At 48.4% G+C, this 18,680-nt stretch overlaps 7 protein-coding genes across 7 annotated transcripts; 3 read left to right on the top strand and 4 right to left on the bottom strand.

The window, feature by feature from the left end:
* Window positions 1-1,340: 1,340 nt before the first annotated feature.
* Window positions 1,341-1,820, bottom strand: ABOM_007283 (nuclear transport factor 2 family protein; the record flags this gene model as incomplete). The annotated part of the gene is made up of 1 exon (XM_022534412.1): window positions 1,341-1,820. One exon carries the CDS (start codon window positions 1,818-1,820, stop codon window positions 1,341-1,343), a length of 480 nt encoding a protein of 159 aa, XP_022387827.1.
* An 817-nt stretch (window positions 1,821-2,637) lies between these two features.
* On the bottom strand, window positions 2,638-4,698 carry ABOM_007282 (HET domain-containing protein; the record flags this gene model as incomplete). Its single annotated transcript, XM_022534411.1, has 1 exon — window positions 2,638-4,698. One exon carries the CDS (start codon window positions 4,696-4,698, stop codon window positions 2,638-2,640), a length of 2,061 nt encoding a protein of 686 aa, XP_022387826.1.
* Window positions 4,699-5,511: 813 nt separating this feature from the next.
* ABOM_007281 (zinc finger MYND domain-containing protein) lies at window positions 5,512-6,611 on the top strand (the record flags this gene model as incomplete). The annotated part of the gene is made up of 2 exons (XM_022534410.1): window positions 5,512-5,980; window positions 6,037-6,611. The coding sequence occupies 2 exons, from the start codon at window positions 5,512-5,514 to the stop codon at window positions 6,609-6,611; spliced, it is 1,044 nt and encodes a 347-aa protein (XP_022387825.1).
* Window positions 6,612-7,083: 472 nt separating this feature from the next.
* ABOM_007280 (uncharacterized protein) lies at window positions 7,084-9,031 on the bottom strand (the record flags this gene model as incomplete). The annotated part of the gene is made up of 6 exons (XM_022534409.1): window positions 7,084-7,137; window positions 7,431-7,926; window positions 8,019-8,199; window positions 8,254-8,420; window positions 8,833-8,859; window positions 8,928-9,031. 6 exons carry the CDS (start codon window positions 9,029-9,031, stop codon window positions 7,084-7,086), a joined length of 1,029 nt encoding a protein of 342 aa, XP_022387824.1.
* Window positions 9,032-10,764: 1,733 nt separating this feature from the next.
* Window positions 10,765-11,667, bottom strand: ABOM_007279 (uncharacterized protein; the record flags this gene model as incomplete). The annotated part of the gene is made up of 4 exons (XM_022534408.1): window positions 10,765-10,964; window positions 11,031-11,193; window positions 11,255-11,553; window positions 11,616-11,667. The coding sequence occupies 4 exons, from the start codon at window positions 11,665-11,667 to the stop codon at window positions 10,765-10,767; spliced, it is 714 nt and encodes a 237-aa protein (XP_022387802.1).
* Window positions 11,668-12,701: 1,034 nt separating this feature from the next.
* Window positions 12,702-13,296, top strand: ABOM_007278 (uncharacterized protein; the record flags this gene model as incomplete). The annotated part of the gene is made up of 3 exons (XM_022534407.1): window positions 12,702-12,860; window positions 12,911-12,939; window positions 13,005-13,296. The coding sequence occupies 3 exons, from the start codon at window positions 12,702-12,704 to the stop codon at window positions 13,294-13,296; spliced, it is 480 nt and encodes a 159-aa protein (XP_022387803.1).
* A 1,707-nt stretch (window positions 13,297-15,003) lies between these two features.
* On the top strand, window positions 15,004-18,574 carry ABOM_007277 (bifunctional cytochrome P450/NADPH--P450 reductase; the record flags this gene model as incomplete). Its single annotated transcript, XM_022534406.1, has 8 exons — window positions 15,004-15,118; window positions 15,172-15,290; window positions 15,369-15,404; window positions 15,468-16,151; window positions 16,210-16,696; window positions 16,738-17,588; window positions 17,641-17,837; window positions 17,908-18,574. The coding sequence occupies 8 exons, from the start codon at window positions 15,004-15,006 to the stop codon at window positions 18,572-18,574; spliced, it is 3,156 nt and encodes a 1,051-aa protein (XP_022387819.1).
* Between the last annotated feature and the right edge of the window lie 106 nt (window positions 18,575-18,680).

Here is an 18,680-nt window from a genome sequence, read left to right as displayed (position 1 = left end):
GAGTCTGTCTCTCATACATGACCTTACAAAGATCCTGTGAAATACACTGTTGTCAGAGGGTTTGGTCATGGGCCAAGCTGGCCTTGAAGATGCTGTCATGGAGATCATTTACTGGATGTGCTTTTTTTAGAGCCACTTCGCGCCCGGTGCGATACTCGGGACTTGCTGCGGACGCTAGGCCAATTGTAGGTGGGGTACGGCGGCCTAAATCGAGCCAACGGACAAAATGTAAGATCTTCCTAGTACCAACTTTACCAATACCACCAATAGGGCAGTGTTATTTGGACTTCATACTAATCTTAAATAGGGAATAATTACACACTGGAACTGTGATACCACCTGTTTAACTATTTTCTACTTTTTAAGATCTTTATATTTATTCTTATGATATAATTAAGCTCTGATATAGAATATTCCAGATATTTAAAAATACTCTTTATGGATATATGAGGGCGCCTTCGTGTAACGGCGGGCTGCATAATTCAGCCCAGGGCATTTTGGATTGTTGATCCAGAATTATTCTGATCTTTTGGTCTTGTGGAATATCGGGCCCTTGCAATATCTCTTACAAAATAAGTAAATTATATTTTCTATTTATTCATTATATTTCTAGACCGTGAGAATTATCTATAGATAATTTTTTAAAGAATTAAATCTCTAGATAGACTACCCAGAGGGTCTACAGATCAGAATCTTACCCACCCGTAGGGGCGGGTTGAATGAAGGACCCAGAGGTTTACCCGCAAATAAATGCCAGGTCTACCCAAAATAGGTTCTGCCAAAGTCTAAACAAGGGCTAACTGGCAGGAATACAATTGAAATCGGAGATCAGAGACTAACATACCGCACCTGATCCCCATAACAATCGGTCTCAGCTGAGCAGGAAAACCTGCATGGCGGGCTATCAGCAGAGGTGTAGACCAAAAGGTTGGGCTTGATTATAATCCATTGAGCTCCTCACCTGCATTCCGAGGGAGATTGTAGAATGCCTATAGCTTGAGCTACTTGTGTGAGAGATGGAGCACAAGTGGACAAAAAAAGCAGCAGGAGAGGAAAATGCTGATTCTGTTGGAGATGAGGGAGCTAGACGTCGAAAGGATGTAGTTTAATTGGGCTAAGGAATGTTTCTAACTACCTCTTTGAATCCGCACTCACAATGATGCCTGTGCCCTTCGCAGATCCTTCCACCGCTAGAGAAATTTCCGTTTTATGTATCTAGTACAGGATAATCTCTCCGCTACGCCGCAGCAGATGGACCCAAAGGATGTAAGACACTGTCTAGCCGACAGGCTTATTGTTGGGATTACCTTGAAGAGTCAACATCCCAACAGCACTACCAACTAAAAAAACGGATGAGGGTTGATCCCTGCGGTCATAGTTTGCAATACATCCCAGTGCTCCACAATCTTCAAGCCCTCAAAGCGATACATATCCATGACCGCTGTATCATTCTGTCCTGGTGTAACGGCCTTGACGTGAACAAGCCCATAGTCGCCGCCCACAAAGACCTGGTGGGTTTCAAAGACGATACCCTCTGTCGAGAACAACGGAGTTAAAGCTTCTATGGCAGCCTGTCTTCCGTCCAAGATGTTCGGGTTATGCTGTGTGTAGTTCTCAGTCACGTATTTGGTGAATGCTTCTGCAACTTTCTTTTCGGTGTAGAAGATGTACGCGAAGTCCTCGAGGATGGCCTGCCGGTCATTTTGCAGGGCGTATTGGTTGTTCTCGTTTGTGGGCGCTGAATGATGTCCTTGTAGATAGGCGGCACCTGCAAGACCCAGAAGCGTGCTAGCGAGCATGGAGAAACGGAGTAGAGACATATTGACGAACACTTATTCGCGTTTTTAAACATGAAGTACTAATTTTAGAGGGATACGAATGGGATACACTTTTGATATATAAGCATTCGTTAGGTTCAACCCCCCACATGCCGATGCAGATCAACGGGTCGGGGCCTCCACTTGCAGACTTATCGGAGCGTCTAGATCATTGTACTGAGCGAACCTCGCGGCAAGATTAGGGGCCGTGGACTATGTGGCCGCTGTAGCGAAATTCTTTATATACAAAGGCTGCCATATACCAACAAAAGTAGATTAAAGGTCAACGAATATGGAGTTGTAGAGGTATGTGGATATACGGTCGCTGAGCCTCAAGTTAATTTTCTATTTGTTCTGTGTAGGTAGGAATTATTCGACCTAGGGTTGATAAATAGCGACTGGCGAGTTCTACGCCCGATTACACGAATGCTGTGTAATATTAAACCAAAACGTCCAGAAATTCTGAACAGATCTGCAGTACAACCAGAGGACAGTACAGTCTACAGTCGTAATATATGTCGTCATTTGGTTCAGAAGAGCGTGGAAAGATGTCACAGCCTTCTGAAGTGTGCCGCGTAAATGCCATAACACGTATAGCTGTCCAAGAGACATGATCTGCCCAAGGATTTTTCACTAGAATGTGCATTAACGCTATGATGACAAACGGTACATAGTCTGGTCAGAAGACCGGTAAGTGATCCTTTATTACTCTCACACTATCCGGTCTCGGCCGGTACGCTTGTAATGAAAAACGATACCACGGCAGCCTGCGTACATCGCGTGCGTCTCATTTTGTGCTTTCAAGTAACTTTTCTGTACTCTAATCCTTGGTGCCATATAGTTCAAGAAACCTCATTAGCTTATCAAATCTTGGCTTTCCTATGAGTATCTTCAACTCTGCATCCCTGAGCACTACGTCCGTGATTCTCACTTTGTTGCGTCGCAGCACTTTAACCAGCAGCACGATCGCTAGCCCACAGTTCATGCTTGATTTCATTGATTTGAGCACTTTCTTTTTAACCTGTATCCTATCGCCCTGAGGCTGGAGAAGAAGCCGTATAAGCTTTATTCCATAGCGTATATTTGATACTCCGGCGTTGAGCAGTCTTTTTGTAATCTTGATTTTGTTGTCACGTCGTAGGAAAAAATGCTTCATGAGCTGTAGTCCACAGTGTAGGCTCAATGCTGCAGCGCTAAGTACTCCCGTAATCTTGATCTCGTAGCGTTGTTGAAAAAGAAAATTAAAGAGGTTTAGTCCATAGCTTGGGCTTGATACTGCAGCGATGAGTATATCTTCTGTGATGTGTATCTTGTAGTCGGGTAGCCGCACAAGAAGCTGTATAAGTTCTAATGCACGTGATGGATGTGAGACCATTGCTTTGAGCATCGCCTCTCTTATAGTTATTTTGTTAGTATATTGCTCGACAAGAAACTCCTCAAGCTCCGAACTCTGCCTTAGACATGATATGGCTTTAATAATTACCGCCTCTGTGATCTTGATCGCCTTGACTCGTCCCTGAAGTAAGAAATCCACCGTATCTGGTCCACCGTATGTGTTTTTAATTATTTCTAGAAGTGTTTCCGTCATGATCTCCGTCTTGTAGCCCCGGCGCTGAAGAATGGTCTCTAAGCTCTTCAGATGGTCCCATACCCCAATTGTAACATTGTCCACCTCCCCATACCTTCTAGCATTGTCTTCAAGAAATTTGCTCATGGCGTGTCTGCTTGCGTGTGCAGCAGCTGAAATATCAGCCTCTGTAGTCCCAAAGCCGCGCCGTTCTAGAATATTCTCCAAGTCCATTAGGTTTGGCGATTCCATGTAGTGCTGTAGGAACAATGTGTTCAATAGCTCCAAGTTTCTGATCAAGTCTTGCAGTGTGTGAAAATATGATTGCTGAGTGCGATATATATGGTCATCAAAGAGAAAACAAACAACATCACGAATAACAGAAGCTTCATTACTGTCATAATCGGGTCTTAAACGGTCTGTATCCTGTGCATCGGAAGATATCCCAAGCAAGGCAAATACCATATCGCGGGGAAGGCTTGATTCACTTGCACGGAATTTCCGTAGAAGGGTATAAAGATCTCGGTTCATGTTCCACCATGTCCCACTCCGTGACGGTCCAGGCATTATATCCAGGACCGCACGGCAGTGTGCATTTGGGGTCATGTCGATTAACAGCGGAGCGAGAGAAAAGATGCTCGCCGAGACGGACATTTGTCCACAGCAAACTAAGCCAGCTCTTGCATTGGCAACTTCTTGAAGGATCCAAACCCTTCTAAACCAAGGTCTGCTGAGAAGCTCCTCCAGACCCTGACGCTGTTCCCAGAAGATTTCTCGATATTCTTCCTCCAGACGAGGTTGTACGACGGACCAGAGGTCTACCCAACGTGGGTCTGACAATTCCCAAGTCTTGCATGCATGCTTGGTGCTTTCCTTCTGTAGCTGCCGAAGTGAATCTAGAACCAAGTTCGTCTCGTATGTGGGCTGACCTAGCCAGAATATGACTCTTTCGGCCCGTTTGTATATGTCCCCCATGTGTCGAACTTGGTGTCCCCGCTCCTTATCGTTGACTTGGTCGATGCAAATACTATCTACCCACAGGATTCGATCCCGAGCTCGGAAACGAAGATGCTGAAGCGCAATGTATAGGTTGAGCGTAATACCATGCCTTTGTCCGTTCATTCGTATGCTCTCCACCGTTTCGATGGAGCCCCACGTATAGGAAAGGGCTTCGTACGAAATAAGACTTTGCTCTGGATAGAGCCACGCCTGGAAGAGCTCACATTCGATATCTGGCCCCTCTCCATGGCAGAGACGGACAAGGCGAAAAGCTGGCCCGTCCAGGTCAAGAGGGCCGTATTTGAACAAGTCCATTCCTGATGGCGAAACAGTACAGCTTTGGGCGTCTTCCAATACCGAAAGGAATATAATGATTAAGGAGATAATGACACGGAATGGTTCTGTGATAGAAGGAGTGGAGGGAGGGCGGCTATGTATTCTCAGCCGTGTCTCGTCGTAAGTGTGCAGTGTGGCTGTGCAGTGTGGTCAGATCGCTCGTCGTCTCTGTACTGCGTTACTATGCCCGCCACAGAAAATACTACCATATACTGTATAGACCACCACAATCAATATGCCCACGCTGGGCGGCCTAGCGGTAATGATTTTGGCGCTATATATGGGGGTCGTATGCCTCGTCTCTGAATGGCTAACTTGGGACTGCGTTGAACTCCAGAGTTGAGCTCTTGTTAGTAGCCAAGCTTTTCCTGGCTTGTTTATTAACCGTGTAAATTCTAAAGTGAAAGTAACTTAAGGATTGGTCGCTTGTAACAGGCTATATAGGCCTCATAAGACTAAACATAGTGTTCCCATAGGAGAAAGGCCAGTGGACCTTGCATATACATGCGTGGAGAGAACAATACATGGAACAAATGAACTAGAATAATGGTGGGCCCTCTTGACAAAGCAATCATCCATCCATTCACCAAGTATAGCCTGTGAATGGAGGGGAGTGCCAAGGCAATCACTATGAGGCTGGTGGTGGATTCGTGAAGCAGTGAATATATCGTGAAAGACATCTCTCGAACAACCAACAAAGCAGGCCAACCGAGACCACACCACCTTCTCTCGGCCACGATAGTCCTCCCACCACTGCCCATCAACATTCCCAATTTACCATACGCTCCAAAAATGGAGAATCCATCTTCAACGACAGGAAGCTGTGCCCACTGTCAGAGTCCAGCCACCAAAAGATGCAACGGATGCACTGGAGCTCCAGAATACGACAAAGATATCCCCAAGCCTACATTCTACTGCAGCTCAGTTTGCCAGACACAAGACTGGGGGGAGCACAAGACCAAATGCAAGCCGCTCCAGGCACGCAAATCCCTTTCAAGGGCTGCCAATACCCTTCAAGCGATACTGTATCGAATTCGCCTGCGCGCCCATACAGTCAGATCTGCAACTGCCGTTGTTGACGGATCTAGAGTAATTTTGCGTTTCACCAAAGAAGATAAACAAGATGCCTATCGACATCTTCGGCCACTAGCCGTTGAGGTGAAGGGCGGCGATCAACGCGCGTTCGATGCAATTGTCATGATCAGCTCTTGTACAGAAGCGCTGTTGTATCTTTTTGTCTTTGTTCGAGACTTCCTATCAGGTAGAATGACCCACATACCCTGTGTATTCTACCTGAAAGCTCTGCTGACTATACAGGCCTTTGCTCCAAGATCGAGGAACTTACAATTGACGTTCATAACCCGGAAATCTCCATCGAGACCATCAACGGGTTTCCCCTTACCACGACCGAGCGTCACAATGTCTACCGTGTCACGCTCACAAACGGCGAAATCTGGGTAATCGATCCATCTGGGGCGCAATATGGATTCACGGAGTGTCTCTATACATGGCACGACTTCGCAAAGCGCCGGCTGTGTAGGAGCCATAGAGAGGACGAGCTGGGTTATCAGCGTGTAAAGGCTAGCCAGGGTTACGTCCAGTGCAATGAGCATTATTTCTTGGCTTTGGAGATGGAATTGTTGGAGCTTGCCCCAGCGCTCGATGAGAAGATTCCTGCACTTACCAAAGTGTGTGGTGGGAACTTGAAATTGATCCTCCAGGGATCGCATGCTGCGTTTCAGAAAGCAAAGAATGAACTCCTTGATCAGTTGGATAAATGTGTCGATCTTTGCGTGGACGAAATTCACTCCCCTGAACAGATGGTAAAGAGATCACTGTTAGTCAACCGGTGCATTGCATCAAGGATGGCAGGTTCAGGTGCTAGACAATAGGTTCTTTGCTCATGGATGCAATCGAGTGCCTATGCGAGCGCGTTGTCGCTAGTGCTTGTGCTGGTGTGAAAGGCTGGCAATGGGTCAAGTCAAGCATGTCTCCTGATGGTGATGCCAGTTGGGACTAGGCAAAATATGACGAATGCATAATTCTCCTTGAGCGACATGTTTTAAGCTAGGTAGTGGGGTCTTCGTGAAGGCTAGGTCAACTGGCTCAGTCTTATGGATGGACAAATCTGTCTATGCTCTGCAGATAATATTGTTTAATTGAGTCTTCTAACCTCTTTCGTTCCTGTTTCTTGTCCCTACTGGGCTTATGCTTTGCCTTAGCTATGAACATTAACGTTTCAGTATTAATTTCATCTATGTACTCCATCTCTTTGGATGCTTGAATATATGTTACGGTGTATATTGAGGTGGGCTCGGGCCTGAGCTCTCACGATGCCCTCCTTTCGAAGGCAGATCATCCTCGTCATCTGAGCTCGCCGTAGTAACCCTCGAGGCCAGCGAAGCAGCAATACTCGACCTGGTTTCGGAATGTCTCGAACAATGTCGTTTCTCGTCCCTGGCAGTCGCATAATCCCTCCCCCTCGCAGAAGACGGCCCCGCGTCCAGTTCAGCTATCCCGTCACCCGGGAGCTCATAAATCGCACAAGAGGAGTCTGAAGGCAATTCAGGCCGACGCTCCCGACGACTCTCAAGCTCTCCTGATGTGTTGTCAGACGCACAGTCCGAATTGCTCACGGAATCAGACAGTTGGACGCCTTTCTCGGAGTTCACAGCCCGCCGCCGCCTCCTTATGAATAGGTATGCGCCTACGATAACTATAATAGCCCCCGTGCCGGTGCCAACGCCAATTCCTGCTTTTGCGGCAGCTGATAGTCCTGGCTTGCCGAAAAGCAAATCCTTGAGTTTTTTGTCCATGTAGGAGTCGATCGCAACGATGTCTGTATGGGATGCGACGATGTCGGCGTCGAATTTCGCTTGGTAAAGCGAGAATTGGCCTCTCTCGTAGTCGACCGCTAGGTATGCTTCTTGGAAGAAGACTCGGCCGAGACGCTGTTCGTCATTTGTATTGGCTCGTCTGATAGGGAGATACGGGAGTGAGGTGTCGGATGTTAGGGTGGGATATGGATAGGTGAGCGAGTGGTCGAAGGCCTGGAACGGGAGGGTGATATTGACGCCTTGTGAAGAGTCGGGCAGGTCGGAAATTGAAAGTGTGATTGAAATGTTCATGGCAAAGAGTCGTTCGCGGTGTAAGGTATCATTTCCGTACGTATAAAAGCCTAGGCTCTCATCGTAGGTGAGGTTGAAGCTTCGCCAAAGGCATCAAAAGCGTCACTGGGTAACCAAAGGTAACTGGTGGAGGAATCGAGGGTGAAATATGAGCTACCCCCGGGATTCGACGGGATTATATGTTCGTCGATATGAGCGCCATCGCCGCCCTCTGTTCCGGATGAAATCGATATGGTATTCAGTGAGACAACAGGGTCGGCGTTTCTGTTGAGATGGAATGTCGCGTTGTTGTCGTAGAAGCGCGCCCGATCCACACCTCCAATGGTAAGCGATGCCGGTGCACCTTTCAGCCCTGCGCGAAAATATTAGTGAAAGCCTTGGGACCATCGTCAAGTGTGTGGCATACGGTAGTAAGCGCCAGCGGTGTAGCCATAGCTGCCACTGGGAGCAAAGCTGTCGTTGATATATGCCGTTTCCATGACATTGAGGTCCAAGTTGTCGACATGTCCACTTTGGCCCATGCCCAGTCCAAGTAACCCGATCCATGTGTCGGTATCATTTAGAATCTCAATCCTTTGTTCGGTAACCGGTCTAAAGTCCACCCATACAGTATCATTCCCGTAGTATGTTTCGATCGAAGGATCCCCCGAACCGGAACGTGCATCTTGAGGTTGCCATGTAGTCGACTTGCTGGTGTCAAAAAGCCCACCTCGCTTTTCAGAACAGTTTACTACTGAAGCTATCTTTTCCTGTCAGTCGACAATGGGCAATGTCTGGACATCAGGAGATTTAGGGAATCTGTCTGCTGAGGAGGGAGGACATCACATACAGTTCTTGCAGCCAGTTCCTCCCACGACCCATATGTCGGTATCCACGGTGCTTGGGAACAGAGAGACTGTTTTCAACTCTGATCCGACCCATATGTTCACACTAGGTATGGGTCAGTCGGGGTGGGGGTTAGAATGCCAGAAGTAGCCTAACTTACGCACTCCAGGTTCCATCATTGCCGTACCTGCGCAAGCCTATGATTAGTGAACCAGCACGTGAAAGCAGCGATTCAGCTCCAAAGGGAAAACGTACCAGTCGACATCGACGTCCACCGAGGCAGGCTCTGACTCTGGCTCGGTCTTGGCAAGACAGAAGGGCAGTCCGGCCAGAAGAGCTATGCCCGCGAAGCTCTTCATACTCTGGCGTCAGGACATGGACAACATCGAACTCCGAAGGTTGCTTAGACCACAATCCGGTACTGTCCGGAGAGACAGCGCCCACACATAAGTAAACTAGCTCGTGCGGGTTCTCGCCTTCCAAGGGGGTCGTGGGTACGGGGGTGGAGATGAAACCATGGGACGGGTTTGGTCGCCAAGCATTATGGAACTGAAAATTTCCAACGTCGGCCCTATTAGGAAGGTCGATTAATGCAATTATAGACACTTATCTCGATTCATATGCCGTATTGGGCAGGGTTACATTGGTGAAAGCCAAACATTCGGCAACACCGATGCGGGTCGATCATTTTAGTCAGGCCTTCGGCGCCTTGAGTCATTACTTATGCAGTTCTTCTCTTGTGTGCCTGCGATGGCGATCGTTATCTAAAAGTACAAGTATCTTGAGATCAAGCCCCCTTGAGCAGTGATTATGATTATTATCGCTCAATCGGTGCCAACCGTTTCGCACTCTGGAATGCCAAGCCCGGCAGGCTACAGCCTTTTCCAGCATCAGGGAGAGTATTATTGCCCTGCCACATGGTCGTCTTCAAGTTCAGACCCACCTCGAATGAGCTGAGCCACTACTAGTTATCTTAGCCAAACACTAAATCCCTGAGCAGCCAGTTATAAAAGGCGTTGCCCTGTCTGGTCCACTATATGGTGCGCCACAGAATTAGTTAACCCTACTGTGGCCCACGCTCAGCTCGCCACAAACGTCCTGTGCCTATATTCCCTCTGGCTTCGGTGCTGGTTGACGGGTTATGCAGGTTACGGGGTATTTCTAGCCCATTCAGCAAACGTCCCCGGGCGACGTTATCGAGGTAACGGCTGTCAGCAACTAAGTTACTTCATTAGGATCTACACTGACTCAATTCGATGAAGTGGTCTGGATCTGGGCTCACTATATATCGGCCAAAGCTCTTTTGAATGAAACTTAACACAGACCCATAATTGTCCTCACATCGTATTGTGCGATTGACCATTCCATTGTGCCGCAATGCCTTTCCTGGACAGGATTCTAGATCAGCAGATTAACCCTCTAGAGGGTCAGGTCTTGGATTCCAAGAAGAAATTGACATAGATATCCACAGTCATTCAACACTCAACATTATACTCCGTAGTTCTACGGCCTATCAACCCATAAAGGAGTGGGTCTCAAGCTGTCTAGATCTCATGTTACCAAGGGTCTATAGTGAAGATCCCTTGGCGTCATCCGACAGGAGTTGCCCTAATTTAGACCTAGAGACGATAGCGGGGGGTACTCCGTGCGATATCGAAGAATTCGGGTAGAATGGAAGAGAAAATCAGTAATTTTGCGATATCTCCTTCTCCGCATTACTACCGTTATACTTTTTAGTGTTGGTTCCGCATGCCACGAGATCGCCCAAGCACCTTTTATATATGTCCAGTTGAGCCAAATCATTTTGCATTAAACATTAGTCTAAATTTCTTTGCAACGTGCTTCTGTTCTGAGAAATGATAAGTCATATGCACAATACTCGGCATCTCTATTAATCATGTTCATCGTGGGCTCTTGACATACTATTAAACCACGATTCCGATATGCTGCTTCCTAATTGGCCGCTGTGGCCGGACATGTCATTATGATTACGAATACACTACAGTATATGAATATTCTACAGTAGATTATTATGACTGTGATGCTTTCAGCCTCATGCCCATGATGCACAGAATTGTTCGAAGGACAAAGCCTAACCACGCCTGCTGAGGTCTAAGCCTCCCATAAGCCACGCATCGAACAATAGGTCCCTAGCGGCTGACCTCCTCTCAGGGGCCCACTTCAGGGCTCTTCGCAGAAACCGCAAAAATCCTTTCTTATCGTCCCCTTGGATATCAGCTGCTAACCTCTCAAGCGTTATTTCAGGCACTGGGGCAAGGTCCTTCCATCGACCTGGGCATGTTCACAAATCAGAATGAGCCACTTTAGTTATATGTGTAACTATGATCAAATATATACCATTATCATCAAAGAATACTTGACCGACCTGGCTTCTTGTTACCAATTCAGCGGGAGTAGGACCGAGAAGTGCAAGGATCTCGGCAAGTTGAGCCCTGTCGTCAAAAATGCCGTGAGTGTTTTGGCCCTGGAACAAAGTGCGACCGCAAACAATATCCCAGGCCTTTGTACAAGGAGAATTGTTAGTATATTTTATAGTATCTGGAATGTTAAAGGAGATGCACCATAGTTGCAACGCTCCAGATGTCAACTTTGCAGTCCCAATTCATGTTTAGAACGACCTCAGGTGCTCTGTATACATGTGGCATAATGTCATCATTATGGTCCTCGTTGCCAAATCGAGCCTCGCTGAAGTCACTAAGTAAAGGTAACCCATTCCCTGGAATAAGGAGTTGGCTTAGATAGATTTCCCGGCCACAAGTAAGTATTTTCCTAGGTGAGGGCTGTTTGATCTCTGCCTCCTCGACATTCGAAAAGCTTTTCGGGTCACCAGCTGGTAACAGAAGGTTTCTCAGCTGTAGATCTAGAGGAAATTCAGCCACACATGATTTGATAATTAAGGACAAGTTTACTAGTATGCATCACATTGGCCTCGGTATGAAGAAAATCTAATATCCCCAAGACCTGTCGCAGACATGGTTTCAAATCCGTAAGGCTCATTACTCGCCCAGGGAAAAACCATAGATATTGGTCCACTCTAAGCCCAAGAGGTTCAAGAACAAGACATATATACCATCCGCAATGAGAAAGGATGGCGACATACATTAGGTTGCGGCAAAGCTAGACTGTAGATGTTACACCGTACCCCAACTTCGCGAGTACTTGATATCGAGTATCCAGGAGTTCTCCGAGGTGAATAGGGTATTACTTATCGGCAGAGTAAGTCGGCAAGGTCTCCTCTTCGACTCTATCGACTGTATCTATGATATCAAATCCCGAAGTAGGGAATACGCGGGGCATAACTGGAACTCGTGTCAAGGACGACATTATCCTGCAATCAGTCAACGGGGATGGTGGTTGGAGGCTTGGTCGAAGACCATGGCTGGAGGTTCTAATGCGAAGAGGATGGCATATATGCATCTCAGTATCGGGATTAATCCGTGGAAATGCGCGTGAGGACAATCGTACCGTTATCATAGGAAAGAAATGTGACTTCTGGGGAAGCACAAGTGAAGATGGCCGGACGAAGGTAAAGAAGTGCTTTTAGTTGAAGGGGTGGAAGAGCCAGGAAATCCGCTCCGAGGTGGACAGTATGCTGAGGCTGCTCATGCAAAAGGAAGTCTCAGTCAGAAATCGCAAAGAGGTTTATTTTTTAGGAAGGTAAATGTAAGTAGGCCTGAGCATAATGACAACTAATAACAAGTAGGTATGATGTGGCTCTGCTTATGTCAAAATCCTGTTAAAACGGCTCCAGTCCAAGATGGTGACCCGAGCTATTCGCAGAGCATGCTATAATTCACTGAAAGAACCTATGGGTGTGAGATCCATCATGGTGGGCGCGAGATAACCTCAGTCATAATCATTCACAAAGCCAGAGGAACTTCAGACTGTGGGTATACATAGGTTTGTCGGTGCCGGGCCTGGGGTTCCCAATTCTAACCAGATTTTGATGTATCTGTGTCATTAAAGATCCTCATTAACGTCGACACTCTGTGCTATCTTCGAAACAATATGAGCCGCAACTTTGTTAGGGGTCTGCAGACTACGACCAGAATGCTGATGCAGTTCGTTGGTGGTGTCACCGCAGATGATATCCTTGTCAGTAATGGAGTCACAGGGGCAGCATGGGAACAGTCCGCGAGGAGAGTGACAGATACCATAGAGAAAGCCGTAAGTCAGCCGGCCTTTCATAGCTCAACATGTAGCTGATCGCTTTGAAGGATCCAAGAATCACTGTTGCCAGAATTGAGTATGAATTTCCTCGTTTTCTGCCTCCGGGTATTAGATTCCTTCTTCGCTAATACATGTACTTAGGGGTGCTAGAGCGCATTATTCACCCAAAGACAAGAAAGATCACGAGATGGTTGTCACAAGAGGGCTTGCTACCGCTGCTGGAATGCAAGTTGGCTCTGTACAAGTGCACGTCAATAGCACTTTCCAATTCTTTCCTTCTCTTGCTGGAAGAAAGGTGGATGTGATGGAAATATTTCACGTGCTCAAATTGAGGGTCATATCAATAACTCGGAAAGCGATACTACCAACGAGAGAAGCGACACCAGCCAACGCAGCCAGGACTGAATCACAGCAAATGGTGCAATACAACTAGGTATCATCACTAAGTACCTGGAAGTGCTCATGTGGCCTGCGAACTTTGTGTCTGATATGGAATCCAATACTCTATGTCATTACTAAGAAAATTATGCTCCTGTAACTGTGCCAGTGGTTTTTCCCTGGTCGTAGCCAACCAACAGGCGGATAAAGGAGATCGGCGAGCACACACTCTGCTCAATTAACCCATTTATTATCAGATGTATTCAGTATTTTTTGGCACAGAAATATGACATACCATGGGTTAGCTGTATTAGTTCGTGGTAAGTCACACGAGGCACCTTATATGGTTGGACAATGATTATATACAGGTCTCCCTGCTGTGGGATATTTATGCACTTCTGGTATACGATCAATTTCACCTTCAGTCACACTGGACGCGCAATTTCCAGATTCCAAATGGATCAACCTCCCAGCAAGCTTTGATGATGGCTATATAGGCCAAACATCGTATGTTCCAAATGATGACGTACTGCATCCCCGTCAGTTGCAGATGCAATAGTTAAGAGAAGAGGTCAATCCATCCAGAGTATCTATAGCACTCCGGTCTCGTGAAGGACCGGTAGGCCGTATGTGACAGTGCGTCTACAATCTCTATAATTTCCTGTCCTTAGAGCCAAAGCCAAGGTACAACTTCCATCAGTAACTAAACTTCATTTTCGGGTGTGGCATAGTTGCAGCTCGGATATATATACTTCTTGATGGCGATATGCACAATTTGGGGCGGGTTTGTTGTCATTGGCAGTCTCTCTTATCAGTGCCATACACCTGTGGTCTGCCAAAGAGGAAAGAAGTAAAATTTCCGAAGCGATTGATTACAATATATGAGTATAAATTAGTTCTCCCAACCGAGGTGATTCTTCGTTCGTAGTGGCATGTGTGGCACCATCGGGGGTGATGCCGACCCGAGCTTCGGCTCGGCGCCAAATCGGGATAATCCTCCAACGGGTATGGATCCCGTTATCATGATCAAAGTATTATACCATGAAAAATTTCCCAAGTTCATGTAGAGCGTTGATGAAAGGAAATAAGATAAGATATTGATTACACGAGTAGCTGAGATGAAGACATTTTCCTGCTATCTTCTTCAGCGAAAAGAGATCAATCAGCTACCATCAACCACGGAGTTATTTTGTTCCCTTGAGCAATGAACCCTGCACATGAGGCTCGCGCAATTATATATATAAGATGCATTAGCCAGCGTGTTGAGACAGACTATAATCCCTCGACAGCACAATCTCTACATAACATGCACTTCTCATTGCACAAGGGAAAGTCCTCCGTCGGTACTTTCCTTGGCTTGTCGGGGGTGCAGCCTAACTTGGTTTAAGTATTACGGAGTACGCTTCTGATCCCGTAATTAGGGCTCCCGGTGGATCCCTCGAGAAGATCAAGAACGAGCGAGACGGTGGAGCCAAACTAGCGCATGATTTCTGTTTACTGATCATTGATTTGCGTTCCCTATCCTGATCGATTAGGGATTCTTATCCTGAACCGCCCAATCAATGGTTCCCATTTAGTACCCATCTTGTGCGGCCGAGGCTGAAGCTTTTTTAACAACAGGCGTCATTTCTGGGGTCGGTCCACAACGTGTTTTATATAATTGCGATAGCGCCGCTCAAGCCCTTTTTATTTTTTTTCCTCCTTCTATTTATCCAGGTTGATTCCTGCTGAGGGGTTCGGTGTCCATTTACTTAAGCACAGGATGGAGGGTTCAACTCCTATCCCAGAGCCCCAGGGCTTGCCGCTCTTGGGAAATATCAAGGACGTGAACCCAGAGTTCCCTCTAGGGTCCATGGTGGGACTTGCAGATGAGCTTGGTATGCGGTACTCCAGGGAGATAGCTGTGGATATATGCTGACTGCTCCATAAGGTGAAATCTATCGCTTGCGATTCCCCGGCCGAACCACAGTCTTCATTTCGACATATGAGTTGGTGAATGAAGTTTGCGATGAGAAACGATTCAAGAAATCCGTCAATTCGGCATTGAGTGTAAGCGCCATGTGCAAATACCCGATAATCCCGGTGGCACTGTTTCGATGCTGATCAAGGTTGTTGGCGGAAATATAGGAAGTCAGAAATGGTGTGCATGATGGTCTCTTCACGGTTGGTACTCCCCCGGCAATGGTTGATGGTCGAAGAGATGACTTAACTAATTGATCCATACAGGCAAGAGAGGGCGAAGTCAACTGGGGCATTGCCCACCGAGTCCTCATGCCAGCATTTGGACCACTATCAATCCAGAGCATGTTCGACGAAATGCACGATATCGCCACGCAATTGGCGCTGAAGTGGGCTCGTTATGGACCAGAGACACCGATCATGGTGACAGACGACTTCACGCGCCTGACGTTGGATACCCTGGCGCTGTGCTCGATGGGCTTCCGCTTCAACAGCTACTACTCGCCCGAGCTACACCCGTTTATTGAAGCCATGGGCGACTTTCTCACGATGTCCGGTGAACGGCCCAGAAGGCTTCCTTTGCCCTCCATATTCTACAAGGGCCAGGACGAGAAGTACGAGGCTGATATCCAGATTTTGCGGAAGACGGCGGAGGGTGTGCTGAAGTCGCGGAAGGCCCATAAGAGTGAGCGGAGGGATCTCCTGACGGCGATGTTGGAGGGGGTTGATTCGAAGACCGGGCAGAGCATGACGGATGAGAGTATCATGGACAATCTGATTACGTTCCTGATTGCGGGCCATGAGACAACGTCGGGGTTATTGTCCTTTGCGTTCTATCAGCTTTTGAAATATCCGGAGATTTACCGCAAGGCGCGGCAGGAGGTGGATGACGTGGTCGGTGAAGGAACTATCAAAGTTGAGCATATGTCGAAGCTTCCCTATATTGCGGCGGTAAGTCTATCTTGGTAATGCAGAGCGGGCGCGGGTGTCATTGACTGTGTGGGATTAGATTCTTCGTGAGACGCTGAGGATAAACGCCACGATTCCGTTGTTCACGGTCGAGGCATATGAAGATACGCTCATTGGAGGAAAATACGCTGTCAAGAAGGGAGAGACAATCGTCAGTCTTTTGGCGAAATCGCACCTGGATCCCGCTGTCTACGGCGAGGATGCCAATGAGTTCAAGCCGGAAAGAATGTTGGACGAGAACTTCAACCGGCTCACCCGCGAATTTCCTAACTGCTGGAAGCCGTTCGGCAATGGCATGCGGGCGTGCATCGGCCGCCCGTTTGCCTGGCAGGAGGCGTTGCTGGTGATGGCCATGTTACTCCAGAACTTCGACATTGAACACGTTGATCCTGACTACAAGCTCGGGATTAAGCAGACGCTGACGATCAAGCCGAAGGATTTCTTCATGGCGGCCAAACTGCGAGGCAACATGTCGCCAACGCAGCTGGAGCGTCGCCTGGCGGGCATCGAAGCCCCTATGGAGGCGAGTAACTCTCGGGGTCTAATGGGGACGCCGGTGCCGAGACAGGACTTCCTCTCACGATTCTTTATGGCTCGAACACTGGCACCTGCGAGGCCTTGGCGCAGCGTCTGGCGGCCGATGCAGCTTCGCATGGGTTCCACGCATCGACGGTCGATTCTATGGATAGTGACTTTGAGGCCTTGCCGACTGATCGACCTATCGTGATTATCACAGCATCGTACGAAGGTCAGCCGCCCGATAATGCCGCCCGGTTTGTGTCTTGGATGGAAGGACTCAATAAGGAAGACAGCCCCTTGAAGGACTTGACCTACGCTGTGTTCGGCTGTGGAAACCATGAGTGGGCGCAAACCTTCCACCGAATCCCGAAGCTTGTGGACACGACCTTCGAACAAGCAGGTGCTAGCCGTGTGGCGGACATTGGGTTGGCGGATGCCGCGAACGGGGACATCTTCACCAGCTTTGAGACATGGGAGGACGAGATCCTGTGGCCAGCATTGGCTAAACGTTATAGCGTTGCTGCAGAGGAGAGCAAGGACAAAGCGGCCCAGGTGGACGCAACCGTGTCCACTCCACGACTCCTGACGCTCCGACAAGACCTGAAAGAAGCTGTTGTTGTCGATGCCTGGGACCTGTCGACCGGGGAGGAATCCGTCAAGAGACATATCGAGATCCGCCTCCCAGAAGGCATGTCGTATCAACCAGGTGACTACCTCGCCGTATTGCCTGTCAACCCTAAAGAGAATGTTCACCGGGCCATGCGCCGCTTTGGCCTCGCCCGGGACGCACATATCACCATTACCACCAAAGGACAGACATCTCTTCCGTCCAACGAGTCAGTATCCGCTTATGATATTCTGAGCTCTTACATTGAGCTGGCGCAACCTGCCACAAAACGTGTACGTTCACCCTTCTCGTTCAGAAATCACTCAACTAACACACAATCACCAGAACATCCTCTCGCTCGCTGAAGCAGCGCAAGACGAGCATACCAAAGCCGAACTCAACCACCTCGCCACAGAAGTCTACGGCAAAGAAATCAGCGCCAAAACCGTCTCCGTCCTCGATCTTCTCGAGCGCTACCCGTCCGTCACCCTGTCCCTGGGCTCATTCCTCTCGATGATGCCCCCCATACGAGTCCGGCAATAGTGAGTCCCCCCATATTACATCCTAAAGTTCCATCCAAGCACAAAAGACTAAACAGTATAAACCCTACAGCTCAATCTCCTCCTCCCCACTCTTCAACCCTAACCACGCAACCCTAACCTTCACTATCCTCGACAAACCCGCCCTCTCGGGCCAAGGCCGCCACATCGGCGTCGCCTCCTCGTACCTCGCCTCGCTAATGAAAAGCGACGTCCTCTCCGTCTCTATCCGCCATCCACAGGCACCCTTCCGCCTCCCTGAGAACCAGTCGCAAACTCCCATCATCTGCATCGCCGCCGGGACTGGTTTCGCCCCCTTCCGCGGCTTCATCCAGGAGCGCGCCCTGCTCCTCGCGCAGGGCCAGACGCTAGCGCCTGCAGCCCTGTTCCTGGGCACGCGGTCGCCGGAGCAGGATGATTTGTATGCCGTAGAGCTGGGAGAGTGGGAGCGGGCTGGTGCTGTCGAGGTATATAGAGCGTTTAGTAGGGGCTCTGCGGCGAGTGAGGGCTGCAGGTATGTGCAGGATCGGGTGTGGAGGGAGAAGGAGAGGTTCATAGAGCTTTGGGAAGTGGGGGCAAAGGTCTTTGTTTGTGGGTCTAGACGTGTTGGGGACGGCGTTAGGGAGGCGATTATTAGGATTTTGGTTGAGGCTGAGGGTAAGGGTGAGGATGAGGATGGAGTCAGGGCGAGGTTTGAGGCGGTTCGGAATGTGCGCTATGTGACCGATGTTTTTGACTAGTGGATAGAACTCCATCATACACAATTCTCAGCCATGTAGAACTAGCTAACAATAGTTTGTATATGAGGCTACCCAAGACATGGGCAAATGATAACAAGCAAAGCTG

This window comes from Aspergillus bombycis (assembly GCF_001792695.1).
Source record: "Aspergillus bombycis strain NRRL26010 chromosome Unknown contig00060, whole genome shotgun sequence".
NCBI classification, from domain to species: domain Eukaryota; kingdom Fungi; phylum Ascomycota; class Eurotiomycetes; order Eurotiales; family Aspergillaceae; genus Aspergillus; species Aspergillus bombycis.
Note: the sequence above shows the minus strand (reverse complement) of the source record. Positions and strands in the feature narration are given on the sequence as shown.